Below are 15,156 nucleotides of genomic sequence, written 5' to 3'. Positions count from 1 at the left end.
GCTTTCCCGGCGCTGACTGAGGGGAAGTTCAGGCCAGTTTTTCCCTTCCAGCTGCTTGAGGGCCGTGTTTACTCTCCTCCTCTGGAAGCAGAGCCGGCTCGCCCAGGTGACCCCTGCTCCGGAGACGCCCCCCCTGGAAGACAGGCAGGGAGGAGCCACCACAGACAGGCTCCCTCACCCCCTTGGCACCCTCCACACTCAGGAGGTGCCCCCAAATATAATCCCCACAAGGGGAAGGGTGCTGCCCCCCACTCCTGGGCAGGTTAGAGCCTAGGGTTGCTGCTTTTGCCAGCCCTGCCTGTAGAGAAATGGCCTAACCTTGCTCTGCGGCACCCCCAGCTGGTTAGTCTAGGAACAGCACTGGCAGGCTCCTGGCTCAGCCTGGGCCCCAGCAGCAGGGGAGAAACGTGCATCCATGGCAGGAGCAGAACCTGCATGGCCCCAGAACCATCTCCTGGCGAACCCACTGCGCCAGGGCACCCAACGCCCAGCTGCTTCCTAGCTACTGAGGTAGCTACTGAGCAGGCAGCTCGAGCGGCTGGATGCCTGGGTTCCATTCTTGGCTCTGCCCCAACTCATAGACAAGCCCAGGCAGCTCCAGCACCCCAAGGCGCTACCCACCCCTCACTCCATCAGCAGCGCTAGGCAAAAACCCTCCCAGCACACCCCTCCCCGCCGCCTTGTAGCAGCCAGGCCCTGTACAGCTCTGAGCACACGGCAGGCTCTGAACGGAGAGACTCCCTCCCCCGTGACTCAGTTTTCCCCCTGTAAAGTGCAGCTCTTGGGGCTGGGAGGCTGAATTCATTTGTGTGAGCAAAGTGTTCTCAGACACTGCACTGGCAAAGGATCATTAACCCTCCATGTTGAAGGGAGCACCCCCCCAACCCCAGCCAGCCTCCCCACCCAGCTGGTAAGGCTGTACAGGCATATGCATAGTCCCTTCTCCCCCCCAGCAGGACGATCGCCCCTTGCCTCCCCAGGACCCGATGGTCACAGTGCAATGGAAGGTTGGGCACCTCCATGGTCCTCATGCTGGCGGGAGGAAAGAACAAATCACAGGGCAGGGAAAGGGACCAGGGGGTTTAATAAACACAACCGGGGGGGGCAGACAGCCCCGAGAATCAGGTGCAGGTGCGGGAGGGGGCTGTCCTCTGCCTTCAGTGCCCCCAGCACACCCAGCTGTGCCGCTTCCCCTCAGTCCTGACCCCCAGCCTCCTGGGCTCCCCCCGAGACCTCTGCCATTGCCCTTCGGTCCCAATCATCAGCTTCTCCAGCCCCGAGGACAATTGCTGTGGGAGCTAAGCTGAGAATGGCAATCTCCTCGCTGCCGAAGCGGATCGCAGACCCAGCTCCTCCCGCGCCCGGCGTCTCCCAGTTGAAATATCCCCTCGCTCTTCCCACAACGCCGCGCGGGGGCCCCGGCCCCTCACTTCCCAACACAGAAGTCCCTGAAGACGATATCCAGGATCTCCTCGGCGCTGACTCGGCCCGTGATCTTCCCCAGGTGCCTGCGGGCCAGCCGCAGCTCCTCGGCTGCCAGCACCAGATCCAGGGACTTGTAGCCGTGGTACCGGCCCAGCGAGCCAAGGCAGCTGGTGAGGTGGAGGCGGTGCCGTGCCTGCGTGAGGCTCGGGGAGCCGGCCAGAGGGTCGCCGCACCTGGCAGATGAAAGGAGGGGTCACACCCGTAGCCCAGCTCACCTAGCTTCTCTTTGGGCTCCTTCGGGCAGGTGGTCACACTGCTGCTCTCTGCATCACTGTGTGTCATAAAGCCTGTACCGCTCGCAGCTGATGGCGATTCTCCTCTAGCTCCTAATCCCGCTGCCACTGGAGCGGAGCCCTAGGGCGTCACCAGCCTCAGACACTATGTGCACGGGGCCAATCTTCCTTTGCTGTGGACTGGCAGCACGGAAACTCCCTGTGGAGATCCACTCCCATCATCCAAGGTGTTAAGGCACCGTGAATGATCCAAGGTGCCTTAACAGCTCCATTTCCAACCCTCGCAAAGCAACCCCCCCTCACCGAGCTGGGACGAGGGCACAGAGCAAGGCTGAGGGCCAGCTTCGCCGGTGGGAACCGCTGGAAATCGGAGGCCTCTCAAACCTCTTGCCAGTTCTATCTGTTCTGGGTGTATTCCACACGTCCAACCCGCTAAGCAGTTCCGTGATCTGAAGGAGGCCGTGCTGTCGAGTCTTGGCTGGGGCTTGGGGAGCTGGGCTCTATTCCCACTTCTCCCACTGCCTGCTGAGTGACTGCACGTGCATCTCGTCACCCTGTGCCTCAGTTTCCCCTCCCAGCCTTTATCTATTCAGGCTGGGAGCTCTGTAGGGTAGGGCCTCTCTCTGTGCAGTGCCTGGCACAGTGGGGCCCTGATCGCACCTGTGGCTTCCAGGTGTTACTGGGACACTGATAACAGACAGCTACAGTATGCGTTCGGGCCTTGCCCCCCGCGGGGAATGAGGCCCCGCTGGGCTGCGAGCTGTGTGGACACGGATGGGATGAAGCTCAGCCGCTGGCTCTGAAAGGCTCCGGTGGTTAGAGCCAAGCCAGCAGCTGAGTTAACACCCCAGAGAGTTTGCAGCATCTTCCCCGAATTCCAATGTCAACAGATCCCCTCAGCCCCACTCCCCACCCCAGACAGCGCCCCCTGCTGCCAGGGGGCATCACCGAGTTCTCTGTCACAGCAGTCACCTGGGACAAACCTGGAGCCCAGCCCATGAGATGCCTCCCCACCCCCAAGGCCTGGCCTAGCTTGTCCCACCCACCTCTGCCCCTCATATCACACATGCAACCCCACCCTGCCCCTCAATCCCGACCCCTGGGAACTCACATCTGCTCCAGCTGTGTCCCCAGCAGGCTCAGGAGGCTGTCCACGCCCTCTCCGGTCTTGCAGGAGAGCAGGCAGGTGGGGGGCAGTGCCCCCTCCCCACAGGCTCCCAGCAGGGCCCCCCCACGCCCCTCCTCCAGCAGGTCAGCCTTGTTCAGGACCAGGATGCAGGGTGCCCGCTGGGCCGGTGGTCCGGGCGGCAGGACGGCTCGCAGGGCATCAGCAAAGCACCTGGGCTCCGGATCAACGTCCACGGCGGCCAGCACGGCCAGCACCACGTCCGCTCGCTGCAGCCTGCGGGGGAGAAGGGCCACGACACTGGCCACCGAGACACACCCCCCCATGCACACCCTGGGAGTGCTGCCCGCTGAAGAGGGGGTGCTTGCTCCGAATGGATGGCAAACATGGGGTTAATGGTACCAAGAGGGCACTGAGCATGACTCCAGCCTGCCCCATCACTGTGCCTGCCCCACACCCGGAAAGGGACATGACCCTGCCCCCCCTCACAGCCCCCGTGAGCAGGTCTTGGAATCTGCCCCACAGTCAGTGCCCCCCCACCACCACCAGGGAGCCTGAATGCACGGGACAGAGAGAGGCCCAAGCCGCACGCCCTTTGCCAGGGGGCACTGGATGTCTCGGGTGGGGCCGGGATGGGCCTGGCTCACGGGAAGGATCCGGCTGTTTGTTTAGCGTCTGCCTGACACCCCGCAGGTCACGGCCAGAGATGGCCAGCCCCATGCATCTGGCCCCCAGGGACCCGCCGGCCCGGGAGAGCCAGCAAGCAGGGGCTTCCCAAGGGGAGGGGTTGTTTGGCAGGCTGGCTGCCCGGCAGCAGCTGGGAGAGGAGCCTGCATCTGGGCTGTGGGTCACTGAGATGTCAGCTCAGCAGAGCAACACGGACCTTACAGCTAACGGGAAATCACTGCAGCTCAACCCTGCTGGCGCCCCCCCGTTCCAACCCGCAGCCCCCTGCTCTCCCAGCCCTGCCGGCGCCCCTCAATCCCGACCCACAGCCCCTGCTCTCCCAGCCCTGCCAGCGCCCCTCAATCCCGACCCACAACCCCCTGCTTTCCCAGCCCTGCCAGTTCCCCTTAATCCTGACGCACAGCCCCCTGCTCTCCCAGCCCCCTGCTATCCCAGCCCTGCCGGCACCCCTAAATCCCGACCCACAGCCATCTGTTCTCCCAGCCCTGCCAGTGCCCCTCAGTCCTGACCTACAGCCCCCTGCCTGCCGGTGCCACTCAGTCCTGACCCACAGCCCCCTGCCTGCCGGTGCCCCTCAGTCCCAACCTGCAGCCCCCTGTTCTCCCAGCCCTGCCAGTGCCCCTCAGTCCTGACCCGCAGCCCCCCGCTATTCCTGTTTCTCAGAGCAAAGCTGCTGTGAGGCATATGACAGGGCCACGAGGAAAGGCTTCCAGCTGCCTTTTCACCCGCCCCCAGCCAACACCTGCCTCACCTCTCCCGAGCTCGGCTCACACCCTCCCGCTCAACGATGTCCTGGGTCTCCCGCAGCCCGGCCGTGTCACTCAGCACCACGGGGTAACCACCAATGTTCAGCGCCGACTCCACCACGTCCCGCGTCGTCCCCGCAATGGGGGACACGATGGCCGCAGGCCTCTGGCCTAGACAGAGAGAGCGAGGGGAGAGCGGGGCAGTTACGGGGGAGTTCAGGGACCACGCTGGGAACAATCAGTGGGGAGGCCTGTTGCTAGGAGTGAGACTGGAAGGAGGAGCCCTCAGCACAGGGGTGCCGCCCCCCCAGACACACCTTCCCTGGCCCCGAGATCTGGCAAGGCCTGGGCCCCCCACCTCTCCCAGGGCCCTCGCCAGGGGCTGCTCTGTGAAGAGTCATCCCATGAAGCCGAAGGATCCCCACCTTGTATGCCCCGAGCCTAGGCCTAGCCTTCCCCTCCCTCAACAGGGCATTCTCTGTACGGCCACCTCCCCCCATGGAACAGGGGCCAGAGGCATCTTGTGGCCGTCGGGGCCCGTAACTGGCGAGGCCGGGGGCCCAAAGGGACAGCTGCAGACGTGTGGGGAGGCCAGACCCAGCAGCTCCCCCCTCCCCTGAGTCTAACCCATACAGGGGGAGCACCCCCACCCCCCGACACCAGTACGAGGCCACTAGTCCTTCATGCTGTCACCGGGGGGAAGGCGGCCGTGTCACCCCCATGCACCTCCTGGGGCCCTGATGCGCTCGCTGCCAAAGCCAACCCATTCAGTCGGTGCCCAGCAGCCCCTGGTTACACAAAGATAATGAACAAGAGACTCCCTGCCCCATGACAGCACCTGGCCCAGCGGGGACTCGTGCTGCCATCTAGTGGGCACTGGGGAGCTTTCCTGCACGTTTCCTAACCCCGGGGAAATCGGGACGGTTTCTCATTAGCAATAACAAGTGACTCACAAGCCCAAATAAGTAGGTGGAGTCCCCAACCCTGGGGCTCGTGCCCTGATCCAGAGCCTCACCCCGACCCTGTCCCATCGCAGCCACTCATCGAGCCACATGCTACCAGCGCAGGCCCCGAGCCTGGGGCGCGCAGGGCCCAATTCGAGCAGCGCCGGGCACCCGCAGTGCTGGCTCCAATCAGCAGGAGCTCCAGGGATCAGCACCGCAGAGAATCAGCCCAGGTGTCTCCAGTTGTGCTGCGACCTGCCCCCAACAAACCTAAACCCTGGGGCAGCCAAAAATCAGTGGCAGGTTTTAAGGACTTTGGCCCCAGGACCAAATTCTGCACAGGGGTGGGGGGAGCAGCAGAATCAGCCCCCACGGCTTTGGTGTCTGGGGTGCAGAGGAAGGAGGCACCATTGTAGCTCAGCGGCCAGTGCACGTTTTGTGTTGCACTCTGTACCGGATCCACAGAGCGTGGGAGTCTGGCCCAGCCCCCTGTACAGATCCGGCTGTGGAGCCTGGCGCTGTCGGCTCTGGAAGCCCCAGTCCAATCCCTGGCATCGGCCATGACACTATAATGAAGACCCTGATGCTGGGGCAACTGGCATCCGTGGCACAGATGCTGGCCCAGAGAAGCCAGGACTGAATGGAGAGCGAACTCCCCCCAGCAGCGGGCGGTGGGAAGCTCTTGCAGGGCCTGTACCTGTTGGGTGAATTAAGGGCCCTTGTCCTTGGCTGTCCAGCCAGCGCCTAACCCCACACGGGACTGAACCATCCTCTGGGGTGGGCAAGGCACCGAACGACTGGGGACACCAAGAGCTGTGGATGGAGGTTCGCCTGCCCCGACTCACACAGGAGGTTAAGCAGGCTGCTCTTGCCAGCGTTGGTGGGGCCGGCGATCACCACGTGAACTCCTCCGCGCAGCCGCTCCCCGCGCCGCCCGTCCTGCAGGTGTCCGCTCACCTCCTCCTCCAGCACCCGCACGGCAGCATCCACTGAGACCGGGGCACCGGGTCAGCACCCCAAGAGCAGGGAGAGGAAGGAACAAAAAAAGCAAAGTGAAATGAAATGAAAACACAGCACAGACGAAGGGACCCCAGCAACGCACTGCGGCCCCAATCCGGCTGTCAGGCCCGCACAGGAGACAGCTGCCTGGGCAGGCTGTTATCATTTCATGCATTACGGTAGCACCTAAAGAAAGACCCCGCCCAAGAGCAGGGCCCCATTGAGCCAGGCGAACCTCACCAGAGAGCAGGGCCCCCTCCTGCAGACACAATCTCTGCCCCACAAAGCACTCAGTCTGGAGGGACAAAGGGAGGACCGTCACCCCCCCACACACACACACACACACAGCATAAATGGAAACGGAGACCCACGGTGGATTAAGTGACTTGCCCCAGGCCACACAGGGAGTCTGTGGCAGAGCTAGGACTTGAACTGGACCAGTCCCAATCCAGTGCCACAACCAGAGCAGCGCTTCAATCGACCACCAGATAGAGGGCTCAGGATTTAGATTTTAGTATGAAATCAAGGGGAGTTCACCAAACTAAACAGGAACTGACAGTATTTTTCAAGAGTTCCAATTAAAACAGGCTCCCTCCCCAGTATTTAAATTCTTTCCCCTGCTGTCATGGAAACTGGGCCACAGCTGCTGTGTGGTGCCCTATGAAACTGACCAGGGACAGGATGAAACTGACCCCTGGCCAGCAGAAGGGTTGGGCACCTTTCGCCCCAGTCTGCTCTGTGGCACAGAACAGGGCCATGACTGGATCATGGCACAGCCTGTGTCGAACCAACGAACCAGACGGCAGCAGAGGAAATTCAGATTTCCAAGAAGCCTTTGCAATTTAATGCTCCAGGGCGTCGCAGACAGAGATCTGCAGGGTCCTAGAAGTCACGGCCCCAGGTCACTGCTGTCCGGACCCATGTTGTCATTCACACCAGCCCAACCGAGCAGGGAACGCTGCCACGGCAGCATCTTGCCCCTGCTTCGCCCTGGCACAAGGGACAGTGCAAGGTGCAAGGCACGGGCGGACACTGACCCTTTAAGGGCAGGCCAGCACCACTCACCTTGAGCCAGCACCCCCTCCTCTAGATTGTCATCTTCGCTGAAGTCGATAAAGGCTTCTACATGGGCCAGAGCCTAAGGGGTGGAAAGGGGGACAGCACGTCGCGAATTACAGCCCTGATCCTGCCGTCAAGTCAGACTCCCGCACCCAGGCTGAGCCTCACCTGGCTCCAACGGCAGGATTTGGGGTCTATCTTTGCTCCCCCAGGGCCCCTCCATGTTCAGCAGCGACCAGCAAACCTGAGCTCAACAGCCAGAGCCCAGGGACCCTTCTCCAGCTCCCGCAGGTGTCTTAACCTCCTGGGGTGCAGGGGTCTCTTACACCAGGCCAGCTACTTCAGTGACCCTGTGAAAGCCACTAACGCTTCGCCCTTAGCTAGTACTTCCCTCCTGGGAGCTCAAAGCAGGGTCAGCACTAGAGCTGGGGACATGGACACCAGAGAGAGGACGCCACTTGCCCAAAGCCACCGACGGAAGCGGAGTCAGAGCGGGGAGCGGAAGCCAGGACTCCCCAGCCCGCTCCTCAGACACCCCATCGGGAAGCCTTTCACATTACCCCTTGCACTGCGGAGTTCTGGCCTCCCAGAAAATGCCCCGGGCGGGCACAGGGTGGGCATGTTCAGATTCAGTGTCTGCGGATGGAGTCCAGTGCTGCCAAACGCAGTCCTTGGGAACATGGGTAATACCGCTTGGTGCAAGAATATTTAACCCCTCTGTGCCCATGGAGCTCAAAGGAGGGCTGATACCAGCACCCCCATTACAGATGGGAAACCGAGGCCCAGAGGGATGAAGTGACTCAGCCAGAGTCACACGGAGTCAGGGACAAAGCCAGGAGTCCCCCCTTCCAGCCCATGCCCCTAGCCACGCTGCCTCCCTTTGCTCCCAGCATGGGCATTCAGGCCCCAGGCAGGGTTTGGGGGGAGGGGGGCCTTGCCTTGGTGAGCTTCTCACTCCAGCGTTGGTACAGCTGACCCAGCTCCCCCTCCATCTGCCGCAGCGCCTGCCTCCTCTGGGCCTCTGTCTCGGCGTGGATCAGGTCCCCCAGGCCCTCCACCTCGGTCAGGCCCAGCTTGCCGTTCTGGAAAGCTCGCTTGGTGAACTCGCCGGGGTCGGCTGGGCGCAGGCCGGGCAGGCGCCCTAGAGAAACCGCACGCAGCAAACCTGAGCGGGGGCCCCCCCGGGGCATCGCTCCTCATGCAGTCAGGCAGGGCTGGGCAAGCTGCCCCAGTTCTAGGAGACAAGAGCTCCCCAGCAGGGGAATCAGTGCCCACAGGGGCCATATTCTGGGGCCATGCAGGACCCCTGCCCAGCCCCCACTGTCAGTCACAGGCTCCAGGCTGCTCTACCTTATACTCGGGGTACCGAGATACACAGAACAGCCGCAGCACGCTCTGGCCATGCCCCCGATCTGCCCCCGATGCCTGGGTGAGGGCCCCAACGCCAGCTCAACCCAGCCAGGGCTTGCCCGGGGCCGTTTCTCCCCCTCCAAGGCCCAGAACGCAACAGGAACAGAGTGACTGAGAATCCAGGACGGAGAGAGACACTTACCCAAGGCCTGGAGCACGCCGCCCACCACTGCCGGCCCCCCGTGGACGTGCAGCTCGGAGCAGTCCTCCCCGGTGAAACTGTGGGGCCCTGCAGAGCACAGAGTCCATCAGAGACTGCGCTCCCCGGGGACAGGGATAGGGCATTAGGAATCACTCTTTCACGCGGAGGGTGGTGAAGCCCTGGCATGGGTCCCCTAGGGAGGGGGTGGAATCTCCAGCCTAAGAGGTTTTTAAGGCCTGGCTTGACAAAGCCCTGGCTGGGATGGTTTAGCTGGGGCTGGTCCTGCTCTGAGCAGGGGGTTGGACTAGAGGACCTCCTGAGGTCTCTTCCAACCCTGATCATCTCCGATTCTCTAACACGTGGCCCTTGGACAGCAGGGGAGAGGAGGAGCCACCCAGCCGGGGTGGGCAAGGGATGAAACATTAAAGAAACTCTTTCTGTCTCCGTGCTGGTGCTGTCAGAACGGGACACAGGCCCATCAGCTGGAATGAGGACGACGGGCTCACGTGCTGCCATGAAGGGACAGACAGCTGAGACTTAGGACGGCAGTAGGAGGAATCAAAAGCTCCATCTGCAGAAAAGAACCAGACAGTGACTAGGGATGGAGAGGGAGGAGGCCTCTCCTGACCGGTTCCTTCACACGGAGCCTCATCTACAGATCGCTTCCCCCCACCCCTAAAAGGCAGCCACCTCTGGCTGGAGCACAGCAGCTTGCCTGACAGCGCCCAGCGATGGTCTGCAAGAGTTCAGCAGGGAGCAAAGACGACTCCTCTGGCCAGGGCCTCAGAACAGAGTTAACGGCCCTGCTCTTGCAAAATGCGCCAGGGGTATCCCAAGTGCTTCGGGTCTGAGCTTGAGGGGCCAGAGAGCCAAGGGCCCCATGCTGGGGCACTGGAGTCTGCACTGGCAAAGGGAAGAGTCACCCACACCGTTCCCTGGTTCCACCCCTGAGGCAAGCAATCAGCCCAACCCTGCCTGGCTTCCTAGCGCAGAGATTATCCCAGCCCCTGGAAATCCAGCCGTGTGTGCCACGCAGGCTCAGCAGCATGGTGCTGTCCCCCTCAGGACGACAGTCTATGGCTGCAGAGGTTGAGCTAAGGCGCCCGAGTTCGTTAGCTCAGACAATACAGACTGGTTTCAGAGGAGCAGCCGTGTTAGTCTGTATTCGCAAAAAGAAAAGGAGGACTTGTGGCACCTTAGAGACTAACACATTTATTTGAGCATAAGCTTTTGTGAGCTACAGCTCACTTCACTGGATGTATTCAGTGGAAAATACAGTGGGGAGATTTATATATAGAGAGAACATGAAACAATGGGTGTTACCATACACACTGTAACGAGAGTGATCACTGAAGGTGAGCTATTACCAGGAGGAGAGTGGGGTGGGGGGAACCTTTTGTAGTGATAATCAAGGTGGGCCATTTCCAGCAGTTGACAAGAATGTCTGAGGAACAGTGCAGGGGGGGAATAAACATGGGGAAATAGTTTTACTTTGTGTAATGACCCATCCACTCCCAGTCTCTATTTAAGCCTAAGTTAATTGTATCCCATCTGCAAATTAATTCCAATTCAGCAGTCTCTCGTTGGAGTCTGTTTGTGAAGTTTTTTTACTGAAGTATTGCAACTTTTAGGTCTGTAATTGAGTGACCAAAGAGATTGAAGTGTTCTCGACTGGTTTTTGAATATTATAATTCTTGACGTCTGATTTGTGTCCATTTATTCTTTTACGTAGAGACTGTCCAGTTTGACCAATGTACAAGGCAGAGGGGCATTGCTGGCACATGATGGCATATATCACATTGGTGGATGTGCAGGTGAACGAGCCTCTGATAGTGTGGCTGATGTGATTAGGCCCTGTGATGGTGTCCCCTGAATAGATATGTGGGCACAGTTGGCAACGGGCTTTGTTGCAAGGATAGGTTCCTGGGTTAGTGGTTCTGTTGTGTGGTGTGTGGTTGCTGGTGAGTATTTGCTTCAGGTTGGGGGGCTGTCTGTAAGCAAGGACTCGCCTGTCTCCCAAGATCTGTGAGAGTGATGGGTCGTCCTTCAGGATAGGCTGTAGATCCTTGATGATGCGTTGGAGAGGTTTTAGTTGGGGGCTGAAGGTGACGGCTAGTGGCGTTCTGTTCTTTTCTTTGTTGGGCCTGTCCTGTAGTAGGTGACTTCTGGGTACTCTTCTGGCTCTATCAATCTGTTTCTTCACTTCCGCAGGTGGGTACTGTAGTTGTAAGAACGCTTGATAGAGATCTTGTAGGTGTTTGTCTCTGTCTGAGGGGTTGGAGCAAATGCGGTTGTATCGTAGAGCTTGGCTGTAGACAATGGATCGTGTGGTGTGGTCTGGATGAAAGCTGCAGGCATGTAGGTAGGAATAGCGGTCAGTAGGTTTCCGGTATAGGGTGGTGTTTATGTGACCATCGCTTATTAGCACCGTAGTGTCCAGGAAGTGGATCTCTTGTGTGGACTGGTCCAGGCTGAGGTTGATGGTGGGATGGAAATTGTTGAAATCATGGTGGAATTCCTCAAGGGCTTCTTTTCCATGGGTCCAGATGATGAAGATGTCATCAATAGCGCAAGTAGAGTAGGGGCGTTAGGGGACGAGAGCTGAGGAAGCGTTGTTCTAAGTCAGCCATAAAAATGTTGGCATACTGTGGGGCCATGCGGGTACCCATAGCAGTGCCGCTGATTTGAACGTATACATTGTCCCCGAATGTGAAATAGTTATGGGTCATATATACCATCATGTGCCAGCAATGCCCCTCTGCCATGTACATTGGTCAAACTGGACAGTCTCTACATAAAAAAGAATAAATGGACACAAATCAGACGTCAAGAATTATAACATTCAAAAACCAGTTGGAGAACACTTCAATCTCTTTGGTCACTCGATTACAGACCTAAAAGTTGCAATTCTTCAACAAAAAAACTTCAAAAACAGACTCCAACAAGAGACTGCTGAATTGGAATTAATTTGCAAAGTGGATACAATTAATTTAGGCTTAAACAGAGACTGGGAGTGGATGGGTCATTACACAAAGTAAAACTATTTCCCCATGTTTATTCCCCCCCGCACTGTTCCTCAGATGTTCTTGTCAATTGCTGGAAATGGCCCACCTTGATTATCACTACAAAAGGTTTCCCCCCACCCCGGGCCCGCTCTCCTGCGGGTAATAGCTCACCTGAAGTGAGCTGTAGCTCATGAAAGCTTATGCTCAAATAAATTTGTTAGTTTCTAAGGTGCCACAAGTCCTCCTTTTCTTTTTGACAATAGAGACTGGTGCTTGTTTAGCTCAAGAAGTCCCGGGTTCAGTCCCTGCAGCTGCTGCCCCAGCGGCATCACATGGGAGGGCGGCCACTGAAAGGGGACCCATGGCCAACCCCACAGAGGGGATCGGCTCGTTGGTAATTATGGTATCAGTGGCAGCCATCCCCAGCCCTCTGATTGCCAAGGAGGTCAAGCCCTGCATGGACTTTACCCGGACTTAGCCGCAGGAAAGAAAGGCTCCCTGCAGCTGGGACTATCTCAACCCTTCAGCGTTTGACAAAGAACCACTCACGCCTGCTAGGAAACCCTCAGACAACATCCTCTTTGGAATTCTGCCCGGATGTCGTGTGCTTTCTGGGAGGCTCCGCTCTATAACCCCAGAGGCCACCTGCACCAGGTGTTTACTCCCCACCGAGCTGCGATAATACAGCCGCTCACTGGCAGCCTCGTGGGACTGGGTGGGGAACAGATGAGGGAGCAAAGATCCTGTTTTCAGACCAAAGTACTTAATAATAGGAAAGCTGGGGGGGTGGGGGAGTGGGTACAGCGAATAGGCCGGAGCATGCAATCCTGTTTGTAAATGCCATAAGAAACCCATAACCTCTTTGGAGCATCATGGAAGCACCAAAAATAGAGCCGGGATCTTCCTGCTCCACAAGCTCTTGAGCTAAAGGAAAACTCCCCATTAGCTGTTCTCGGTATAGGGCTTATGATGCATAGAGCTAAGCAGTTCCGATTCCATCGCGCGCACACAGGGCAAGACGCCACCAGACTTGAGAGAGAGGTTGCAGATTTATCAGAAAAATGGAAAACCCATCTCACCTGCCACATCTCACAGGCCAGCAAAGGGTGCAAGGCTGCAGGGTGAACATACCCTCCCAGGACTAGCGCGGCCCTGGTGCAGGACAGGCCGGGGGGGCAATGCCTGCTCTGGTATCTAGTGTCTGCACAAAGCCAGGCAGGAAGGGAGGTGCTACCCCACTGCCAACTGCTACTAGCCTCCATTTCGGGCCCGATCCTGGAATCTCTCTGCTTGCAGAACCCCAGACAAGGTCAGTGCAAGATCCGCTGGGAGGGTCAAGCCCAGGATGTCATTTGGCAGGAGCTCACTCTTGGGGGAGCGACCAGGAGAGTGGGGACAGTTCTTTAATGACCAGGAGAACACAACTGGGAATCCACCTGGTAGTGGGGGGTGGGAAGGAGGAGAGATCCCTGTGGGAGAGAGGGGCTGTGAATACACAGGCATGTGCCTGCAGGGGGCTGGGCTGGACACCTTGCTGCAGGTTAATGCTGGGAACTGCAGACAGGGGCGAGCGAGCGATCCGCTCTAGAAGGGACTGCAGGAGCACACGCAGCCTGCGCAGGCAAAGCTGACCAGCGGCAGGGGTCCATTTTGGGGGAGCTCCCACCAATGAGCAGTTTCCATCCAGCTACTGAAGGCAGTAAGAGCCAAAGCAACTGTTATGGTTTGCAGCACAGAATCAATATCCCCCAGTGTCTTCACTCCCCATGTGAATCCGAGGTGGGAACTGCCCAACAGACCCCCGGGGTGCAAGGGCTGGGCACCGCGGCCCTACAGAGTCTGCTGCAGCCTTCAGCTCTAACCTGGGAACCAGATGACCAGGCCCCTGTCCAGAGTCTCCGCGGAGCTGGGGTCATGGATCCTCCGCAAGGCGACAGCTCTAGGCCGGGGTAGCTCCTGCTGTCCAGTTAGACTCCGCAGGGCTGCCCCGCTGGCGGGGCCGCTGGTCCGGATCACAGCCACGCCGCATTTCCCATGGCCCGAAGACAAGGCGAAGATGGTGTCTCTCTTCCCCGCAGGGCAGGGGAGCCGCTTGACAGCCCTGAAAGCAACCAGAGACAAAGCCCAGAAGTGAGACTGCCCCGAGCGACGGGCACAGGGGCAAGAGAGTCCCAACACCCACATCTGCTCAGTAACCCACGGCTGGATACAGCAGCAAAGAGCCTCTCCTACCCCACGAGCAGCACCATGCCATGGGCCAGGTGCATTGTGGGGTGATCTTAGCACCTTCCGCTGAAGCACCTGGTACCAGCAGCTGCCAGCAGACTCAATGCACCACGGCCAGACCCAGCGCCCTCATGCCGACGCTCCCAACTCCTGCCCTGTCATGCAAGAGGCTGGGATCTTCGCTCGGGTCGGTTCCAACCATCCCATCCAATCCCCCTAGGCTGCAGCAAGGGCTCCTGCCAGGCCAGGGGAAACCGTCCTGGATGCACAAACTGCTCCACCCGGGCAAGCAAATGCCCAGGCACGAGCAAAGGGACTGTTGCTGTTTACTCAGCCAGAGTGAGCAGGGAAATGCCAGGGACTGCAGGCAGGCCCGTGTATCCGAACCCAGCTGGGGCGGGACTGCACGCCCCCCCCCAGCCCCCCGACTCACAGACGGCAGCCACCCGGGGCCTCGCAGTTAGGGGGCGGCCCCGGCCAGGTCCGCAGAGAGAATCCCCATTCGCGGTTTGCCGCACGGGGTCTCTGACACAGCTGAGCAGTTCAGATCCCGGCTACTGGCGGCCCGTGGGCCACAGGCTCCAGACCCCACGGCACGGCAGGGACCCCAGCGATGAGGCAGAGGCCCCTGGCTCCAGGTCACGCAGCCAGGGGCAAGCCAGGGCAACGGCAGCCGATGCCACCGGCGGCGGCTGCGCCCCAGAGGCTGACCCCCCCCCCGCACCTGAGCGCAGCGCCGGACACGGGGTTCAGCGCCGCAAGTAGCTTCCTCCACGTGCCAGGCCACATGGCCCCCCCGGCAGGGCGCAGCCACAGGGGGAGGGACGTGAGCGAGCCCCCGCCCCCAGCGGCGCCCCCTCCATCCGCCAGACCCGCGGGGGGCAGCCGGCACCGCGCCCCGGGGCTCCTGCTCCCGGAGCAAGCGCCGGGAAGCTGCAGAACCCCCGGGCCGGCCTCTGCCAGCACCTGCCGACGCGCTCGGCAGCCTCCAAGTGTGGGCAAGAGGCCCCGCCTCCGCTGCACACGGATTGGTCAAGACCCAAGAAAGGGGCGGGCCGAGGCTAAGTACCGCCTCCTGGCTGGGTTTTGGGGAG

At 59.8% G+C, this 15,156-nt stretch overlaps 1 protein-coding gene across 2 annotated transcripts; it reads right to left on the bottom strand.

The window, feature by feature from the left end:
• Positions 1 to 1,065: 1,065 nt before the first annotated feature.
• On the bottom strand, positions 1,066 to 15,033 carry GTPBP3 (GTP binding protein 3, mitochondrial). Of its 2 annotated transcripts, none has more exons than XM_077842224.1 (9): positions 14,787 to 15,033; positions 13,699 to 13,937; positions 8,832 to 8,918; positions 8,218 to 8,420; positions 7,286 to 7,358; positions 6,067 to 6,210; positions 4,283 to 4,448; positions 2,830 to 3,207; positions 1,066 to 1,658 (listed from the first exon to the last, which is right to left on the bottom strand). In XM_077842224.1, the coding sequence occupies exons 1-9, from the start codon at positions 14,849 to 14,851 to the stop codon at positions 1,427 to 1,429; spliced, it is 1,587 nt and encodes a 528-aa protein (XP_077698350.1). In that variant the 5' UTR covers positions 14,852 to 15,033; the 3' UTR covers positions 1,066 to 1,426. The 2 variants fall into 2 exon arrangements, with proteins under 2 accessions (XP_077698350.1, XP_077698351.1); XM_077842225.1 differs by having other exon boundaries at positions 2,830 to 3,120.
• Between the last annotated feature and the right edge of the window lie 123 nt (positions 15,034 to 15,156).

The sequence above is a fragment of the Eretmochelys imbricata genome, chromosome 25 (assembly GCF_965152235.1).
Source record: "Eretmochelys imbricata isolate rEreImb1 chromosome 25, rEreImb1.hap1, whole genome shotgun sequence".
NCBI lineage: Eukaryota > Metazoa > Chordata > Testudines > Cheloniidae > Eretmochelys > Eretmochelys imbricata.
Note: the sequence above shows the minus strand (reverse complement) of the source record. Positions and strands in the feature narration are given on the sequence as shown.

Excerpts from the sequence above, each read along its gene's own strand:
- GTPBP3 (XM_077842224.1), bottom strand. The coding sequence starts at position 14,851 with ATGTGGCCTGGCACGTGGAGGAAGCTACTTGCGGCGCTGAACCCCGTG. Across the intron at positions 6,211-7,285 it reads GGAGGGGGTGCTGGCTCAAG|TGGATGCTGCCGTGCGGGTG; the intron begins GTGAGTGGTGCT and ends CCCCGGTCTCAG. Across the intron at positions 1,659-2,829 it reads GGGACACAGCTGGAGCAGAT|GTGCGGCGACCCTCTGGCCG; the intron begins GTGAGTTCCCAG and ends TTCATCTGCCAG.